This window comes from Zootoca vivipara, chromosome 3, assembly GCF_965207765.1.
Source record: "Zootoca vivipara chromosome 3, rZooViv2.hap1.1, whole genome shotgun sequence".
In the NCBI taxonomy this organism is placed as follows: Eukaryota; Metazoa; Chordata; class Lepidosauria; order Squamata; family Lacertidae; genus Zootoca; species Zootoca vivipara.
In genome coordinates this window covers 9,704,486-9,724,852 of record NC_142586.1, presented here as the reverse complement: position 1 = coordinate 9,724,852, position 20,367 = coordinate 9,704,486, and the positions used below count along the sequence as shown (strand labels likewise).

Genomic DNA, 20,367 nt, shown 5'->3' with positions numbered 1-20,367 from the left:
ATTCCTTCTTATATACCTTTTGCAATTTCCATCACAGCTTGACCTAATTATTTCTGAAAAGTCTATATAGTCAACACAATATTGGTTGTGGATGCTGAATCCCTTGGGGGCCATGCTGGACAGATCCAGCATGCTTGATTACTTGGCTCAAAATAATTTAATGTACTAAGCAGAGCTTGCATTAAGACCATTTTTCAAAACGGTAAGCAAGTTTCCATACAGCGTTTCCCTGTCCCAATTGCTTTTGACCCTAGCCTAGCACAGTCTCCCCTCCGAGCTTATGCTGCTGGGGAAACCCAGCCAGATGGACAGGGTATAAATAAATTTGTTGTTGCTGCTGTTATCATGATTATTATTTGGCTGAACTCTGTGCAACACTGGCCATACGCAACAGGCCAGCAGGTTTGTGCATGTGCAATGGCATCTTCCTCTTCTAGAAGCTCACCTGCGGCCAACTGCTACTTGCACCAAGGGATCAAGTTTGTGACAAACAGCTAACCGAACTAAGAATGGCCGAGAAAAGCACACAGATCCCTGGGGGTGGTCTGAAGGCATGTGAGGCTGCTGCCTAGTTTAAGCTAAGCATTTCTGGGTCTGATCAGTGCCCTCCTGGGAACTAGATGTGTATCACCTAGGTTCCACAACGGAAGAAAGATAGGACAATACATAAAAAACAAAACTTTTTTTTTAATGAAATCCAGAAAGATAAGACGACAAAAAAACTGGAACCTGGTGCTTGGGCAGTCAAATGAAAAAGGGATTGGAATGAAACAATACTGTTTCCATTTATCTTCACAGATTCTATCCTCCCCTTACCTAATGGTATTGTCTGATGATCCACTGACAACAAGCCGATCCCTATATTGCAGGCAGGCAATGCCTCGCTTGTGCCCATTAAGAGTGCGAACAAATTCACATGTGCTCGTGCTCCAGACCTAAGTGGAAAATAAATATTTAACTACAAAAGATATCATGGCAATTTGGCACATTTTGAAATTCTGCATTAAAAGAGAGAGAGGAAATAAGATGAAGACACAATACAGTTTTCATTCTGAAAGCCTTCCCTTTTTTCCAACTATAGATCACATTCCCCCCCAGGGAACATTGGAGCAGGGGGCACATATGCCAATGGTGGGCTTGGTCAGAGGCCAAAGTAATGGATGTGACTCAAACCTTTGTTAAAGGTAAAGGTAAATGGACCCCTTACCGTTAGGTCCAGTCATGGACGACTCTGGGGTTGCGGCGCTCATCTCGCTTTACTGGCCGAGGGAGCCGGCGTACAGCTTCCAGGTCATGTGGCCAGCATGACTAAGCCGCTTCTGGCGAACCAGAGCAGCGCACGAAAACACGGTTTACCTTCCCGCCGGAGCGGTACCTATTTATCTACTTGCACTTCATGCTTTAGAATTGCTAGGTTGGCAGGAGCAGAGGCGGAGCAACGGGAGCTCACCCCGTCGTGGGGATTCGAACCACCGACCTTCTGATCGGCAAGCCCTAGGCTCTGTGGTTTAGACCACAGCGCCACCTGCGTCCCTTCAAACCTTTGTACAGTGGGCTATATTTCAGCTTTGCAACACCCTGCCCGCAATCTCCCCATCCTTCATCTAGGTATATACCAGCCAAGCAAAAGTCCTTGAAGAGAGGATGTGCTTGGGGAGAATCTCAAGGGCTAGGCAGAGAGAGCTGGAAGGTCACATTCTGCCCCTGGGCAAGAATAAGGTTTTCCCCACTCCCACTTAAATTGCTCTACTTAACCTCATGACAACAGTGTGCTACAAAGGGAAATATCTATATATAAAAAAGCTTAAAGCCATTAAAGCAGCCTTTCTCAACAGGGAGTTCCCAGATGTTCTTGAACTATAACTCCCATCATTACTGGCAAAGCCGGCTAGGGATGATGGGAGGGATGTAGTCCAACAAGATCTAGGGGCCGCTGGTTGAGAAAGGCTGCATTAGGGGAATATGCCAGACATACAACCACAATCTTTAGAAACTACTTTAATGGGTGTTTCAGCAACATGTTACTCAGAGACCAAACTTATTCTCCCATAACTCCTTTCTGAATTTGCAATTCTGAGGAACTGGTTGTCCACTTACTTTAATGGTCCTATCACCAGAAGCAGATACAATATACTTGTCATCGAAGTCAACAACGTTAACAGCCGCCCGGTGGCCAACTAGTACACGGCGCAGAGTGATGTCAGTCGGTGAGGCCATATCCCAGACAGCAATAGATCTGTCCTTTGAACAGGTCACCATTAAGCCATTGCTGAAACGCAAGTGAAGCACAGCCTCGTTGTGATGAATCAGTGTGTTGAGGACTTCACCTGTGTTCACATCCCAAACTCTGCAAAAGCACATATGCACACGTCAAATCATTTGGGATCAAATGCTATGCAATCAAAAGCTCATAGGTGGTGGTAGTGGTGAGCCTTTAATTGTTTCAAACCACAAACTGCCAATGTCACACTATTCCTGAACACCTATTTTCTAACCTATAACAATTGAATATCATCAGTAGTAGGGCATCATTCTTGCAAAAACGTACCACCGTCCATCTCCATGTCCAAGCGCTCAGAAAGCCCTGTCCACTTTCGGTGGTTAAGCCCCATTTGTTGTTTGAAGTCACTTTTACAGGGCTGCTAGGAGACAAAACCGCACGACTAGGGGCAGACCCAGGTCTTGAAAGCAATGTTGCTCTCAAACTGCTGTAAGGCAGCAGTAGTGTGTGGGAGAGGCTGCTTAGCCCTTCCTCTACTGAGCTTCTGTAACTGTCTTCCCAAGGTCTCCCCCAAATTCAACATATTGGCCATATTATTGGGAAATGTGGCTGGCAGAAGAGAGTTACGTCTTTTCCTCGTGCCAACCCATTATCCACTGCCAACTGTCCCCATCCAAACATCATTTTAGGTGTCGCACAGAGACCGAAGTGTTTCTGCAATCGTAACGACAGAAGCCATAATTCACAGTATTTAATTAATCTGTTCTGGGGTTTTCCCCAACCCTCCAAAACAGATTTATGGGGTCAGGCAAGGAGATGAGGAGGGCGGTGCCGTTCCACTGCACAGCTAAAACTCCTTGTGCTGGCAGAACTGCTTAGTTGGGATACAGTCCTTAATTGGCCTGTAAACTCAAGACTGACTACTACCAGGAACATGGGAGAATCTAGAGAATTCCAGATTTAGGTGGGTGACCCCTCTTTTCTCAAGAAAGGTTGTACCTTTCACTGGCTGTGAATTTTCCCTTTGTATCATCCTTCTCACCAGTTTTGCAGCTACAAAAATGCTCACCTCACAGTGGAGTCAGAAGATCCAGTTACAATTACTCTTTCATCATATTGCAGGCAGAGAACGGAGCCAGTATGTCCTGTTAATACTTTCAAACATTCCAATCCTGTTTTATCCCAGATCTGCCAAACAGAAACACAGGAGAATTATATGACTGCAGAATCACTATCTGTAAAGCCATGTCGAAATGAGTCCACAGTCCCTTCTGTCAGGAGAGAGCATGGGTTTCCCCACTTGTTTCTTCTATACCTTCTATGCCTTTCCGGAAACACAGAAATACATAATTCACCTGAGTATCTGAATTATAGTGTTGTGCAGAGGGAGGGTTTTTTTAAAATTAAAAAAAATCACAGAATCCTGACTGCCATTATTCCTTAATACCCCAGCATTACAACATTTTAAAGAAACATTATATTCTGGCTCCCCTGGTTACCAATAAGCTTGAAAATGCATGTGTGGTTTTTGCAGAAGCATCAGAAACTAGAACTGGATAAGACGGTGCAAAAGTGACTTCATTTAGATCTATGGTCCTCTAATGTCCCACAGTCCCCAAACCTCTTTTCTCCTCCTTCCCAAACACTGTTCATGTGTTTTCCTTCACACATTCCCAACTGGATGGGGAGCGTGCTTGTTTGCCTTGCCTCTTCTGCCACATTCCTAGCAGCTTGGCAATGCCACCCTCCCCATGTTGAGGCTCAACGCCCGCAGAAAGGAGGCATTCACTATACTCTCATAGGGTGCCCATGTCGCTTAGAACCCTGAACAGTATGGGGAGTCTATATGAACCTCCCCACTGTAGAGTTTCAGCCTTAGCACATAGAGGGGCTGTAGAGACAGGCCGCCAGAACACGATGAAAGGGACAGTGCCAATGAGCACGTTCTTATTCTCCTCTCTTGTTAATTCAAGGAAATGAGGCAGACTACAAGCACTGTCTGTATCATGTTAGAATATATACAACTGGCCAAGCTTACTGACTCAGTAAGAGGTTCGTCAACACAAAAAGTATCCAAAGAGTGGAATGTTTACAAAAAAGTATCTAAAAGTGTATTACCCTAATAATTCCATATTGGCAGATATAGAATAACGTTTGTAATATAAAAATGAGATTAAGAAAAAACAGAGAGGAAAGGAAGAAAATTATAACGAAGACCCGTGGAAAATAAAGAATTTGAAATTGTAATATTAGAAGGACAGGAAGTGTCTAAGAGGGAAGAAATAGGATGTAATATAAGGATGGTATACTATTCACATTGCGAAGAATTTATTTTGAATTCTGAATTATGTATTTAGTTTTTTGTATTTATCTTTTTTGTATGAGATACGATGAGAAGGAAATTTTCATTGTATTTATATCATGCATATGTTACATTTTGCGCTATTTTAAACAATAAAGTCTTAATTTAAAAAAAGCACTGTATGTGTGTGGCTGTGTGTGGTTTTTTTTAAGGTATATATTGTATTCATCTATGTTATGCTCTGGCATGCTCTAATACTGTGATAGCTGTCTTCTCTTTTAAATTCTCTTTTAAATTGAGTAACAGGGTTCAATACATGCTTAATCAATAATAAATACATAAACCTCTGGAACAGAAGATAAATCTTAAGAATTACATCCTGCTTTTCAAATCTGCTCCTCCTCCTCCTCCTCCTCCTCCTCCTCCTCCTCCTCCTCCTCCTCCTCCTCCTCCTCCTCCTCCTCCTCCTCCTCCTCCTCCTCCTCCTCCTCCTCCTCCTCCTCCTCCTCCTCCTCCTCCTCCTCCTCCTCCTCCTCCTTCTTCTTCTTCTTCTTCTTCTTCTTCTTCTTCTTCTTCTTCTTCTTCTTCTTCTTCTTCTTCTTCTTCTTCTTCTTCCAAAAAGCAGAATGTAGCAGAGGTTCAATGGGCAGCATGTTGTATTCCAGACTATTAGTAAGGGCTCAAGACTTCTTCAGCTTCAATCAAGCAATATTCTACTTTTGTGCAGCATTGAATCATAGAATTGTAGAGTTCAGACGTGAACAAATTATCTCACCAGAAACAAGACAAAAAGTAGTCAAGAAAAGCCTTTTTACCTTAATGGAGTTGTCCCTTAAGCCACTGATAATCTTCTCATCATCATACTGTAAACAGTAAACACCTTTACTGTTTTCAGAACGGCACTGAATTCTTTGCAAGTTGTGCCTTCCACATCGCCAGTTAGACTCTATAGTCTAAAAGAGACCAAAAAAGGGGTGGGTGGGTGGGTGATGTAGTATCCCGACACGTTTTCATATCACAGATGTTTGAGACTACATTGCAATCCTATACCCACTTACCTGGAAGGAAGCGCCACTGAACATAATGGAACATGAGTAGACATGTCTATGAGTAGACATGAAGAACATTGTGCTAAATTATCCCAAGCCTTCCCTTAACCTCTCCCAGAGTTGTCATATCAGGTAGAAAGCAGCACCTGAGTTAATAAACATAGAATTCTGTGGCAAAGGACGATTCAGTCTGCAAACCCAGTTTGTTCAAAGGAAAATCACATGTCTACATGCAAGTCACTGCAGTGTGAGATACCTAAATGCCAGAATTAACCTGGAAAGAGGATTTATGTGTTAATTTGAACAGATTCACTATTACAGCAACCTGAGAGGTAGGAGGGATTTTTATATTGGGAATCCAAACCAGTCAGTTTTTGCCCAATCTCTAACTTGGAATATTAACAGTGAGCTACCCTGCCGCTGCAATACTGGGACAGTGCAATGAATGTTCTTAGGAATCTGCATAATCAGGACTATTTTTTAAATGTGTCTGTTTTAAATAAAAACTGAGTTAGAAAGCGCTCAACTCTTCTTTTTGCTGCTATATTTTGGAGGCTGGCCAATCTTGGGTTATGCTAAAAATCTTGAATTTCTCCCCCAATTTCAATAGGCAAATCTCACTTCCATTCCTGGGGACATTTAAAAATAATTTCAGGGCTGTATTCAACACTGCAGCTGGGCTTGCACAAGAGACATCTGTGCACCCAATAAAACTTGCTCTTCTTCTCAAGTCCCCTTCACCACCCTAAAAGTAAAGGGACCCCTGACCATTAGGTCCAGTTGTGACCGACTCTGGGGTTGCAGCGCTCATCTCGCATTATTGGTACAGCTTCCAGGTCATGTGGCCAGCATGACAAAGCCGCTTCTGGCGAACCAGAGCAGCGCACGGAAACGCTGTTTACCTTCCCACTGTAGCGGTACCTATTTATCTACTTGCACTTTGACGTGCTTTCAAACTGCTAGGTTGGCAGGAGCTGGGACCACCCTACATGCCTTCAAAATAAAGTCAAGGGGGTGTTGAGGACTGCTCCAGAGCAGATTTTGGGAGTGTGCAGGGCAGGGAAGAGGGGAAGTTCCACTTGTGCAATGGACTTCCCCATTGCACAAGTGGAACTCTGTCTTATTGCAAAAGAATTTCAGAAATAGACTAGAAAGAGAAGTTGCTGAACTGCAACTTATTACCAAGCTTAAAACCATGGAGAGACCGGTCTGAATAAAGACATTGGATTCTTATCTCATTATACATGATAAAGCTATCTTTAGCCACCTCACCCCTTGTTTTTTCCTGTAAGACCAATTGCAGTCGTTAACAGTCGTCAACAGCTATCAGTCAGTCAATCACCCATTTCCACCACCCTTCTGAGTAATACCCCTCCCCACCCTCTCACTATATATAAGGGTCTGGTGACTTCTGTTTCAGTGTATCTGAAGAAGTGTGCATGCACACGAAAGCTCATACCAATGACAAACTTAGTTGGTCTCCAAGGTGCTGCTGGAAGGAATTTTTTTTATTTTGTTTCTGCTTGCACAGTGTTTCACGCAACCCTTACTATTTATTTATGCATCACCCATCCAGTTTGCTGGGAGGTTCACACAGACACATAAATAACTCCCAGGTGTGAACTATGAAATGGTTCTCTGTACCTTTTTTATATCTATGTGTCTCTTTTGTCATCCTCTTTTGCTCAATTCCCTGGGAGGGAGAAAGAGAAGGGGAGTAATGGAGCACAATTCAATGGAGGAAGAGGCATAGAGAAATAACTGCCTCCTGTACCCCTCTGCACCCCTTGCCCTGAGTCTTCACTAGCCTCTTCTGCCTGCCAAGTAATCAATAGCATTATGTTGTGCCATGGCCACATCATCATCTTCTTCTTCATCAGTAACTTCCCACAAGACCGCTAATTCCTCTCCTCCCCCAATTACCTGGTTTTCTTTTCCGTCTAACTCACTGTTCTGTGTCTTGGACTGTTTTGTGGGCTTTGCAACTCCCTACAGAGGTTTTTCACCCCACAAAAAAGGGATTTTGTAAACATTACAGTATCCCCCAAGCCTACTTATACCTCTCTCAGGTGCAGCAGTGGTGCAGTTTTGGCAACAAAAAAGATTTCAACTCCTCTCCAAACTTTGCAAATAGAGGGAATAGAGGTCAGAGCTTTCCAAACTGTGTGTCGCGACACATTAGTGCGTTGACTGCAGTGTATACCGGTAGATGGGTCTGCAAATTCTCCCTACGCTCCTCCCAGGGCCGGAAAGGGGTTAGTTTAACCTCTGGCTTACTAAGTAAAACAGAATTACTGTGTCACGAAATGATGCATGTCTAAAAAGTGTGTCACCAACATGAAAAGTTTGGAAAGCTCTGCAGTAGGTTATATATTTACTAGTGTGGCAAACAGCCAAACAGTGTGGACATTTACTTTCCCTCTCATGGGGAAACACTGTTTTGCCCTGTAGCTAATCACCCATAATTCCAGGTTGTGCACGCCTAGCTTTGTCTTAAAACAAGTGACACTGCATTGTTTTCTGCATGAGAACACACAGCCAAGGAGAAATCTGTAAATTTCACAGTTGCTCCTCTTTGTCTACACCACAACTGGGTTGTACAAAAGGTACAGGAATTGCATGACCACAAGTTCTGGATTGTACTCTTAGGTGGTATAAACACTTCCAGGAAATGCATTTATTACAAAATGGGAAACTTGATATAAACCTGTCTCTTCTCCCTTTCAAACAACTGACTGAAACAGATTTAAAATTCAGTCTGTGTTGGATGGGCATAAAATAGCCCTGCAAGACTCAGGTTGTACTCAACACAGAAACCCAGTTGATTAGTATTAACTGGCTAATTCATATGGTTAGACATATGTGCTTCAGTTGTTTATGGTTCCCCACACCAGCCATGTGGCCACCACTTGAATCGGTCACATATTTTGGCATGCCACTGATTCTTGAGACATTGCACATAAGCGCCTGTTCACCAAATAAAACACCAGTCAAAACAATTCTACCTAAGGGTTTAGGGAGAAACATGCTTTCCCATTTTGTGCAATTTTCAGATTTTTAAAAAGCTCCTTTATAAAGTTACCAGAAGTCAATGTGGGCTGCAAATCAAAGCAACTGGAGCGTGTTATTCATCCTCAGGCCAGAGAGCTGTGAATCAGTAAGATCCATGCAGGTGCACAGTTTAATTCTATGAGTAGATGTGATTTCAGAGACACATTAATGTGGTGTTGCTACTGTGGGAAAATATTTTGTATTTTTGAGAATTTGTAAAATCCCCTTTGCCGTGTCAGTTGCCAGTATACTGGGAAAGTGGCCACAATACACAAAAAGTATACAGCTGCACAGAAATTGGCAGGAGTAGAAACATATGCGACTACAAAGCAGAAGGATTCGAGAGAACTAAATATAGCTGAGTGGGTGGGCCCTTTGAGGACCATCAGGAAAAGGCCCTGCTGAATGCAGCCCTCTGTAAGCAGGCACATTGGAGGCTGTGGGTATGAAACGTATTTCTAATATATGCAGATCTGATGCAGGCATAACAGGCCAATCACAAAACCAAGAACCAGTCACACTGGTGACTGATGCCTTGTGATGCCTCATGGATGGTTTCAACATACCCTAATTGAGGTTGCCCTTGAAGACTGTACAGATAGATCCTCCAGTCATTTCTGAATCCTGATGCCTGGCCTTTAGCAGGAGTTGGGCTCAGGTGGGGGTGTATTAAGTCATCTTCTTGCTGATCTGGCTAAGCTCTGGTGTCATTCCAAGGCTCTGGGTGCGATCTACGGAGACCTAAATGGTGACGGCCTTAGGGAGCACCTTTTCGCCCACGAGTCTTCCCCTCTCGTTAAGATGTGCATTAAGATTTCAGCATCCTCCATATTGAAAATGGCAGAATTGTGGAGGGAAATTATGCAACGCTTTCAGACATTATATGGATTATGGAATCCAGCTTTTCTTAGTACAGGATTTGAACTGCCTGATTGCTTATTTTATTTATTTCAGTATTGAGTGCATGCAGTCCTAGCATCAGCTGTGGAAAGTGACGGTTGGTATTTCCAATTTATCAGTCTTGTAATTTACAACTGCTTTCAGGAGTCTAGGGCCACTGCAAAACTGGTACTTGCTGTACTATGACAGTTACACATGGGTTTTCTTTTCTTTCTTTCTTTCTTTTTTAAAGGCTTCTAGCCAGACATGTATAATTCTTACTAAAGTAGGAAGTCTGCGTGTCTGGACCGTACTGTTTCAGTGCAATTGAGGGTTAATATGACATCATGCTCTTACCAACAAAACAAATTAAAACCTTCCACAGAGAAGCAAGCATATTAAGTGAGAGAAAAATCCAGCCTAACCTTCTCTTTGATATTCTCACTTTCTTCACTGAGCTTGTTTTATGTATGGACAAATGGTCAAGTCATTATGTGCCTGTCCTGCAGTTGGTGAGTGGTGTCACCTGGACAACAGATCTACTAACTCAGTGGGGAGAACTAAGTCTTAGAGCTATTGCCATCAGCCTATGATGCCTTTCTGCACATTCCTAGCACCATACTACATAAAGAGAATACGGCCATAGAAACTGCATGAGTGGCTCTCGATCTTCGTTCTAAGCCTTAATAGCTACTGTCACCTTGATTAGAAGGAAGAATGAGAGGGGCAGGAATAACAATCTGCGTAACGCAAGGCAGCACTAAGGAGGTTGCATGTGTGCAGCTCTTAACTTTCATTTTTGGTCCCTGCCCTAGATAGCACCTGAAATAGCTCCACAGCAGCTATGAGAGTGTCTGTGTCGCAGTGGTGGAAAGAGGAGGAACTACGGGCAAGTCGGGCAGAGATTCTCCAATCAAGTGTTCACAGGGCAGCAATTCCACTTATTCCAAGGAAGCATATTGCCCATGGTGTTATCCTTCCGGCATGGCTGGAAATACAGTATGCTGAAAATCAAGCAATAGATTTGCCCAGAAGTCCTTGTAGTGGATAATGCTTCAATTTCTTGGTCACTTCTGGATGGATATATATCCATTCTTCTCTCTTGTCTCAGGGGACGGAGGGAATGTAGGTGGATATTTTAACCATTCCTTCCTTGGAGCCAATAGGTGGAATCTTTTTAATAGTCTAGCCACATTATCTATCCCCATTTCAAAATATTGCAGGGGAGGGGAGAAACAAGGAGCTTCCATATGTCACAAGGCAGGAGAGCAAAAAAATAGTGTTTGTAACTGCTCATGAGGAATAAATTATATCTGTACTAATTCTAAAGGAATAATGAAGAATTTGGCCCAGCATCATGGATAATATGGAAAAGGCCCAGGGATTTAGAATTGGGAGATCAACAGTACACCTGGCAATCTGCCTATTAACACAGTCTGCTAATAAGAGTCAAATTGTACTACAATATTTTGGGACTGTGTCCAAGTACATGATTAACTGAACCAAGTCAGATTTCCACAAAAACAAGTTTTGCATACCTAAATAAAATTTCCTGGGAAGAACCCAAAACTAGTCTTCCCTTTAAGGGAGTTCCTAAAACAGTTAAATCTGGCAGGTCAGCACAATGGATCCAGGCAGTACCAGAAGTTATTGGACCACCCTGAATGCAAGAAAGCCTCTTCACGAAACTATTGCCCTCAACTGCCTGCCATTGTGGAAGCAGGTAAATCATTTACCTATTTCCCATAATCGCCCCCTCCCAAACACAATGGAATGTTGTGTGTTTTAGGCGCAACACTGTGTTCTTATAAGACTTTTGCTGGGGATTAAACACACATTGATGTCAAGTCTACAATGTCACCTGCCAACTCCTAGTTGCAGCTGCATGTATTTCTGGCCCCAAATTTAAAGAGGGGTCAAAAAGGCCAGGTTACAACTCTGCTATGCATAATTCCTCACTGCCATTGAGTTTAACAGTTTCCTTTTAAACTGAATCAGTGCACTGATGTAGCTAATCACAATAAATTAAACAGTTTTCCCGCTCACATTAGTAGCAAGGAAAATTATGTGCCTCAGATCTCTGTGTCCCTCTAGAAATAGCTGCTCCACGGTAGTGTAATTTTTGCTCCTTGGTGATCTGTTGACATCCAAGCCTAAGCATCTTTTGAAAAACTTTCTTTTTGTTAGCTTCTAGCAACAGGAGGAGAGAGGCTAGGAAAGGTTCTTAGCATTTTTCATGTCTGATTTACTTCTATTAACATTTTTTTAATGAATGAGTGGCCCCAACCTTTTGGAAACTGTGCAGGTTGCAAATTTAAACAAATTAAAAAAAGACTGACTGCTGGGAAAGAACAAATATAATAAAACTATTTGTATTATGTTGTACCTTAATGACTTTTTTTTTTTTACTGTAACCACTAAACAGTAGGGCTGGGCAATACCAGCTTTTCAACATCACGGTGTATTGCCAACCATACATTGCGGTTTGGCTATATAAATGTGTTCTTTTGTTTGGGGGGGGGGATTGGGTTGTTTTTATTTTTATTTTGTGGTTTTATATCTTGAATTTATTCTGTGAACCGCCCTGAGACCCCTGGCTATAGGGCGGTATATTAATAATAATACGGTAATAATAATAATAATAATAATAATAATAATAATAATAATATACCGCAATGTTGAAAAAACAAGATGCCTTGGCCTCTGCTCGCAAGACACTGGGTGAAACTGCCCCAGCTCTCACCGTGGGACAATGCAACTTCTTTGCACAGCTCAGCTGGGTATAGAGAAGCTGAGACAGCCCAGGTCCATTTCACGCAAGTGGGTGGAACACTGGGGCTCCTTTAACTGCTCGCTGCGGGGAGCCGCAACCGTGCTCCCCTCAGCTGAGCAGTTTCAGGGAACCCCCACCCTGCCAGAGCCAGCGTTGGAGACTCCTTTAACTGCTCGGCTGAGGCACAGTTTAAAGATGCACAGGGAGGCCTCGCTGGTACAACTTGTTTCTCCCTCTGCATCATATGAGGGCAGAGTGGGATGGCAATATATCGCTGGTGAAACCGCCGCCGGTCCCGAGTCCCTCCGCTAGCACTACCTGCTAGAAGAAGGAACTGTTGACTCCCTCCAGCGGACGCTGCTAGCAGAGGGACTCAGGAATTGTGGCGGTTTCACCAGCAATATACTGCTGAGTGAAGCCGACATTGAGGTCTGCTTCTCATACTGGTCCTGGGAGATACAGCAATATATTGCCCAGGCCTACTAAAAACGTATACTCTCCTTTTACTCATAAACAAAGATCTCTGAAGAGAGCCTTCCCTTCAAAGAAGAAATCAAATCCTCTATCAATATTTTCCCTGGGGGAGGGAAATCAAACCGTCTCCCGGAACGGATTACGTTCGAAAACCGAGGTACCCCTGTATGACTATTCTGAGAGTGGGTAGGGTACAAAAATGTTCTTTCTACTGAAGTCTGGGAGCATGCTGAAAAGTTGCAGGGTGCATTATCCAATCAATCATTATCAGCACCTTGTCTTTAATTAATTTAATTTGTAAGTTGTAATGTAATGTTCACTTATACTATATAAATTTATTTATTTATTATAGCTGGGTAAGTAACAAAGAGCAGAGGTTGCCAATCATTTTTTCCCTCTCACCCCAGCAATTTAAGCACCCATTTGGAACACGTCAAAAATAATAAACCTCATCTTCCAGTTTCGGAACCACTGCACTCTCCCTTGCTTTCACCAGCATAAAAGCACAAAGCACAAAAGTTAGATAGAACAGAAATTCTCATGATAATAAAGCTTTGAGACCTATGTACTCCAATTATCATCAGGCTTGCGATATGCTATTAGAAAGAAACCCCTAAGGAGAAATTTGATGATCTAAACTTATATTTCTAATACTTTTATTTTTTTAAAAAAAGCTGAAATAGTTACTTGGCCCTATTCTAGTGACAGGGCAGGATTAGTGGCTAAGCTAAATTCTCCTGTGCTCTATTTGAGTAACTGTAACTGAGTAAAGAGATTTGCAAATATTGGAAGCTTTGCTCTGTTCAGCTTTTGGTAAGGCCAAGAGCCCTGATCCTCTGGGCACAGAAATGCTGACGTATATACACCAAACTCAGAGAGAACAAAAGAACGCACACATGGATCTTTTGCCTCTGCTGTAATAAATGGAGTGGCCGCCATCTGCAGACCAGCTCCATGTGCACAGAAAACCTGGATCAGAATACATTATCTTCTTCCCCTGCAACTCACTAAGTTATTGTGAGTTTATCACATCAACTTACTTACTCTGCTTTGATACCTTCACATTTCTCAATTCCTTACTTTACGGTAACACTTCTTAAATCCATAATTCTTTAAATCCGCGGCTGCTCGTTCTCATAATTCTTTTTAAAATACTTTTTACCGAAGATCCTTATAACACTGAAACACATTTCTAAAAAAGCATGGCAAAAGAATGAAGTTTCATGAAAACGCAGCTTCAAACTCAGTACAGTTTAAAACAAGGTTTCCGAAAACATACCTCTATATCTTGTATTATCTTTGGGTACAGTGACCTGTAAAATGAATTAGGAGGGCCATCTGTGGGTCTGTTTTTAAACAGGTACTGATCCCTATAATAATAAAAAAGAGAGAGGTGAAATTTTGTGTTTAGAAACAACAAGCCTTGCAAAATGCACTAAGGGTAAAAGGCAAGAGCAGCTGCAGCCCTTAAAGCTGCCTACTTGACACGAGCGGAGGGTGTCCAGTTGTATTTGCCCGTCTTTCCTTACACCCCACCAACTCACACCCCTGCTCATAACCTGAGTTGGGGGGTGAGAGTACATACAACTGCAGTGACACGGACAAAGATGGGCCTGCGTAGCTCTTGCATACCTCCCGTTTTGCTTTTCCTATAGTAGCAGAGCAGCCGGACCCACCTCAACTTGCCGAGCAAGACAAAAGGGCAGGAGTCACAAACCCTGCCAGCTGAAGACCTGTGCGAAGGCTTCCACTTGCGCAACAGGCCTCTCCCCCCCCCCCCGGTGTGTCCCCCTTTAAATTGGCTCGGGATTTGTGTCAGGAGAGCATCCAGAAAAGCAGGTGGGGGAAGGTAAGGGGGGAATTGTTCTGCCTGGCAAGCTAATATGCTTGTGCAGACAGAATGTTTATAATAGTACAATGTTAAATTCCACCCAAGGAATAGTGGGGCCTAGAGCATCTATGGCTTGCATGGTCCCTCCTGTATCTGGATGACGCAGGAGAGCATGCGCGGGTATGGATGTAATTCTGGGAGACCACTCTCAGCATTTCTGCTGCATACAAGTTACATTGCTCATATAGAGTTTAACATACTCTACCACCTCATAGAAATGCACACTTAAGGTGGCTGGCATAATGGCTATTTACAGCACAAAGGTAGTCGAGAAGCAAGAAGGCTGGAGACCAAAAAAGGGGGAAGTAAGAGCACACAAGTACCAATTTTTGAAGTCATTTATTGTCATGTAATCTTTTTACTAAGAGTTTGAGTCGACTAGCTGTGCCTAGTGTGTCTTGGCATTGTTTCTGTTCTAAAGCAAAGGAGCAAATTTTGCACAGATACTTACCAGCCCCTTCTTTCCGAGAGCCCCTTCCAAAGTGGATCGGTTCGTACCATTCTTTCAATGAGCTTCTTCCATAGCATTCCTTCTGAAATAACTCGCTGCCATTCCTTACACACCAGCTCTGCTGCACAGAGTGACCTGGCATCAAGGTAGGAGAGGATATTTTCTGCTATGTGATCTAAGCCTTGCTCTAGCAAAAGAGAAAAAAGAAAGAAAAAGAAAGCGCCGTCAGTCTTTTCATAGCCAATGACTCTCTTGCCTGCAAATGTACTGCGCGTGCTATGAAGCTGTACTGCCTCAGGGGGAAAGTCACACACAACAGATTTAGCCTTTTTTCACATATTTATTACTGCACAATTTTGGATAAATGCAATGTAACACTAACTATATAGCAAATTGCACAGCACTGTGATAGACTTTGAGGAGCTCTTAGGCCTATGGGACAAAGTGCCTATGGATCCAAATGATGTTATCTGAAAAAAATGCCTGGGCTGGGATCCAAAGAACTACTTTAAGCATGCCCAAAGGCTCACTTGCTCCCAGTGAAGTTTTTACAATTCCCCCCCCCCCCCCAAGAACAGATCCCACCACCCCCCGGAAACTGTTTTGAAAGCAGCTCGCCATATGGCTAGGAGCCTGCCATTCCAGTTCAAAGCTCCATACTGCTCTGGATCATGGCCTTCATTCTTTACCAGGCTTCTAAAAAACCATTTTATCAAAGGCATGCCCACAAGCAGAGGGTGGATCAAACCAGCATCTACATTCAACCAGAAGTCTCAAGCCATTTTCTCTTCAGAGAATTTGTCTAAAGTAAAATAACTGGGCATCCACACACATGAGATCCACATACATTACATACTTCTTGGTCTTTTCTTACGTGTCTAACCTTCAGTCTAACACATTAGTATATTTGCCTGGAAGAGTCAACATGGTTGAATTAACCACCACATGGACTGCCTGTGTTTGATTTTTAACAACCCTCTTCCCACAAACCTAGTGAGTTATGGATAGAACTTGGCAAGCTTATTATTTTCTTGGCTTTTCAAACTCCATTACTGGTTATCTAAAAAACATAGTATTTTAGTAGTTAGAACACTGAAATGCTGGTTGGCCAACAAATTGAAAAGCCATCCAAATTGTAGAACAGAGACCCAAGCCTCTTTTTGGGGGGAGGGGAGCCCCAAGGTTCTCCCATATCCTACAGATAACTATTTTGGGGGGTGGGGAGCCCCCAAGCACTGTTCCAGCAAGAAGTCCTGGGATAAATTCTTTGGGTCAGGGAAATGTCATGGTCTTCTCCAGAAGAATTAGGAGACAATTGTCCAAAAAGATTAAACTGTTCTTGATATTTTATTAACAATTTAACATAGTACTAGGTAAGGCAGGTGATAGACAGTCGTGGTCTTTCATTCCTGACACATTTTTAGGGTAACATTGAGAAAATGTGGAGGTGGATGTAAAGGGAAAGTATTCTCCTGATCCCCTGAAAGAGATTCGGAGCTCTTTGGAGCATTTGTTCTTGACGCATTTTCTTCTGTCTCGGCACTGCTTGGCTGGAAACTGATTTCGGGAGCAGGGGACGCCATGCTTGCAGTAACAGCTCAGTAGCTGGTGCTACCATCCTGAACTAGACACGCTGCTCTAAAGTTTCAACATGTACAAGCCTAGCAACCAATAATATGTACTTTCTATGCCAGCAAAGGAAAACCACCACATAATTTGGCATTGGCTGCCGAATTCAGTAGCCTGAGAATCCCGGCTTTGATGTTTAAAGAAGTCTCAAGCCGTTACGGCTGCAAAGACAAGCTTGGTAAAGTAAAGTGTGGCGAATGCCCCATTGGAAGCCAGAAAAGAAGCTAAGTATGATTTGCAGTGGTCAGTGAAGAGGCTTCAGAACTATAACCCGTTCCAAGCTTTGAAGTGTCCGAATAAAGCAAGGAAGGCATGAGCCATGTCTGTTCAATGCCTGGCCAGTCAATTTTCCTTGATGCACAGAGTACCCACAACCCTGTGTCAATACTATTCTGGCATCTGATGAGGAAACTATTGTGCTCTTGCACATTATATAGTTCAGGGGCAGCTGAAATCAAAGGGCAAAGCTTCCTCCTCAACACAGATGGAAGACAAAAACAAAAGTGCCAACCACAAAAGCTATTCATAATGAAGTGCACCAGCGGCATCTAACTATGGTGTCTTTATTAGATGGTAAGACGGAAGTGGCAATGAGCTTTTGAGAGATGACAGAAAAATTTTAAAAATGTTAACAGCTTGTGCATTTCAAAAACAGTTTAATTTCCTTCAGACTTCACAAGCATCCTCTCTCTTGTGGTAAAGCAGAATTGGCAAGGAGCAGGTCAAAACAATTCTATAATCCAAAGTTAATGGATGAAACTAAGACTTTATAATGGAAGCTAGCAGCAGCTCACTTTCCAATAGCAACATTCAACCTTTGGACACTTTGGTTGCTTATATAGGCTGAGATTGCAGTTTATGAGTAATCAGAGCCCAAATTAAAAATCTAAACACTTCAGTTTCTACAGTTCAAGGTAGACCAATCCATCCTCCTATAGATATTGACCAGCTGTTATAATGTATGGGGGTCTACCTATTCTGGCCAGTAAGAGGCAGACCTGCCAGAATCCTCACAGAAAAAGACTAAGGAGCATACTTTATCACCAGTTTATTCTCTGCGTAAAGGTAAAGGTACCCCCAACCATTAGGTCCAGTCGTGACCGACTCTGGGGTTGCGGCACTCATCTCGTGTTATTGGCCAAGGGAGCCGGCGTACAGCTTCCAGGTCATGTGGCCAGCATGACTAAGCCGCTTCTACCGAACCAGAGCAGCACACGGAAATGCTGTTTACCTTCCCGCTGTAGCGGTACCTATTTATCTACTTGCACTTTGATGTGCTTTCGAACTGCTAGGTTGGCAGGAGCTGGGACCAAGCAACGGGAGCTCACCCCGTCACAGGGATTCGAACTGCCGACCTTCTGATCAGCAAGCCCTAGGCTCAGTGGCTTAACCCACAGCGCCTCCTGCGTCCCTCTGCATACAGGAAGGTAAAACTGCAACAGATGCTATAGCCTGCATGAACAGTTGTATCAAAAGGATCCAACAGATCAAAGTGGTAGTGAGCTAAGTTCCCAACTCTAGCAGACTTGAGGGACAAGATAATAAACATTAATTAAAATGGTATAATACTCAGTTTATGTTTCATCCACTATAGTGTAGCCATGCAGATGTATTCAGAAGTTGAGTGACAGCTCAAGGCAGCTTTCCCCAACCTTGGGTTCTGCAGATATTGTTGGACTTCATCTCCCATCATATGAAGCCAGCATGGACAATAGTCAGAAATGGTGGAACATGTGGTCCAGAAAAGCTAGCAGCAAGAGATTTTAAATGCCATCAAAGGTGAAACTAATCTCAAAAGCTAAGAGAGCCTTTTCAGGATTGGTCTCATGCTGGTGAAATTCTCTTTCATCTGACACACACTTGAGCAAGGTCCTTGTTAGCATGCTTGTAAGTTATCCATTATATCTGGCTACACTCACTTTTTATTTATTTCATTTTTGTATTGATTTTAATTTTAGTTTGGTATGGATTGCATAGCATTGCGTGGTTATTTTTTGGATGTTCCTGCTCTGGGAACTTTTGGAAATTGAAGAGCCAGTTATAAAATCTCCACATAAAGTATTGTTGATCAGATTTAGTTATATCCTTTCCTGCTTTCTTCTCCATGTTTTATGTTAACAAAATCGTTTTTAAAACAAAAGTTAATGAACGATCCCCTGTGGGAAAGAACCAATCAGAACAAATATGGTACATCCTGATGACTGATCTAGTGTGGTGATTTATCCCATGTGGAACAGAACTAAAGGATGTATTTTTACTGAATATAGTATTCACAGACAAGTGTTCGCCTGGTTTGCTGTACTACTGGAAAAAAGAACACACACTGCTGGTGACATGGCTGGCTTATGACAATATTTCATATATTATACTTAGTATTACATATAGAAACAGAAAACAGTATTCCATACCTAAAATTACTGGGTTTTTCCCTTAAATATAACTTACTTTAGTTTATTAGAATTATTGATTTACCTTATATGCTCAATAACTTTTTCCTAAGGCCACAAAAGACCATCACTGTTTGAAAGTTAAAAGGTAAAGGGACCCCTGACCATTAGGTCCAGTCGTGACCGACTCTGGGGTTGCGCACTCATCTCGCATTATTGGCCGAGGGAGCCGGCGTATAGCTTCCAGGTCATGTGGCCAGCATGACAAAGCCACTTCTGGCAAACAAGAGCAGCACATGGAAACGCCGTTTACCTTCCCGCTGTAGTGGTCCCTATTTATCTACTTGCATTTTGACGTGCTTTCGAACTGCTAGGTTGGCAGGAGCTGGGACCAAGCAACGGTAGCTCACCCCGTCACAGGGATTCAAACCGCCGACCTTCTGATCAGCAAGCTCTAGGCTCAGTGGTTTAACCACAGCACCACCTGGGTCCCCTGTTTACTCAATACGAAAACAGATAAAAGCTAAACAGGACAACTGGAAAGTCATCAAAGTTAACTATGCAGGTTATATATAGCCCCAGGTCAGTTTTGCTCCTTAAACATAAGGATTTTTTAATCCTTCTGGTTCAGTGTTAGAAACTCAGATATATAAGCTAGGTGCCAAATACCGGTAGCTTTTTAAACCAGGGTAAAAGTCATCAAAACAGAATGTCTAGTTGCCATTTTGGGGCCAGACGGCTCTAAAGTCATATTTTTTTTCACTGCTGTATGACTTTTTGGCTCCTCAAATTCATTCTGATTGTGCAGATAAAATATCATAGACAGAATTCTACAAGGCGTGCTGCTAGTATATGAAAACAGTCAAGCTCCAAGGATCCACAGGCATGCATCTCCAGATGGTGGCGACATCAAGTGCCACCCGGGGATCTTCACTTGATCACAAGTGGTTGATAGCCAGGTGCAAAATGTGCCTGGTGAATTTCGAACACTGTCCTGGTTATAAAGCAAGGGTGGGTAACTTACAGCCATCCTGATGTTGTTGGGACTTCAACTTCCATTACCCCTACCCACTAGGAATGCTGGCTGGCCAATGGGAATCTGGAGTCCAACACAATCATCTACTATGGTAAAGGAAAGAATTGCCTAGTGGCAGATATCTCAAACCATTAACTTACACCCTGGTGTATAACAAAGGGTACACTTGGGTCACCTAGTGCTCTCTCAGGAACTCAAGGGCTAAGAGCTAACTCAATGAACAA

At 42.8% G+C, this 20,367-nt stretch overlaps 1 protein-coding gene across 11 annotated transcripts in view; it reads right to left on the bottom strand.

The window, feature by feature from the left end:
• The window catches only part of FBXW11 (F-box and WD repeat domain containing 11), an 86,292-nt gene that overhangs the window by 9,261 nt on the left and 56,664 nt on the right, over nt 1-20,367 (bottom strand). For all 11 annotated transcript variants that reach the window (XM_088665534.1, XM_088665537.1, XM_035110156.3 and 8 more), the window contains 6 exons: nt 15,092-15,278; nt 14,029-14,119; nt 5,339-5,476; nt 3,291-3,409; nt 2,098-2,347; nt 817-935 (listed from right to left, as the gene is read on the bottom strand). In XM_088665534.1, coding sequence (XP_088521660.1) covers nt 817-935; nt 2,098-2,347; nt 3,291-3,409; nt 5,339-5,476; nt 14,029-14,119; nt 15,092-15,278 — 904 coding nt within the window. The remainder of the gene's footprint in view (nt 1-816; nt 936-2,097; nt 2,348-3,290; nt 3,410-5,338; nt 5,477-14,028; nt 14,120-15,091; nt 15,279-20,367) is intronic.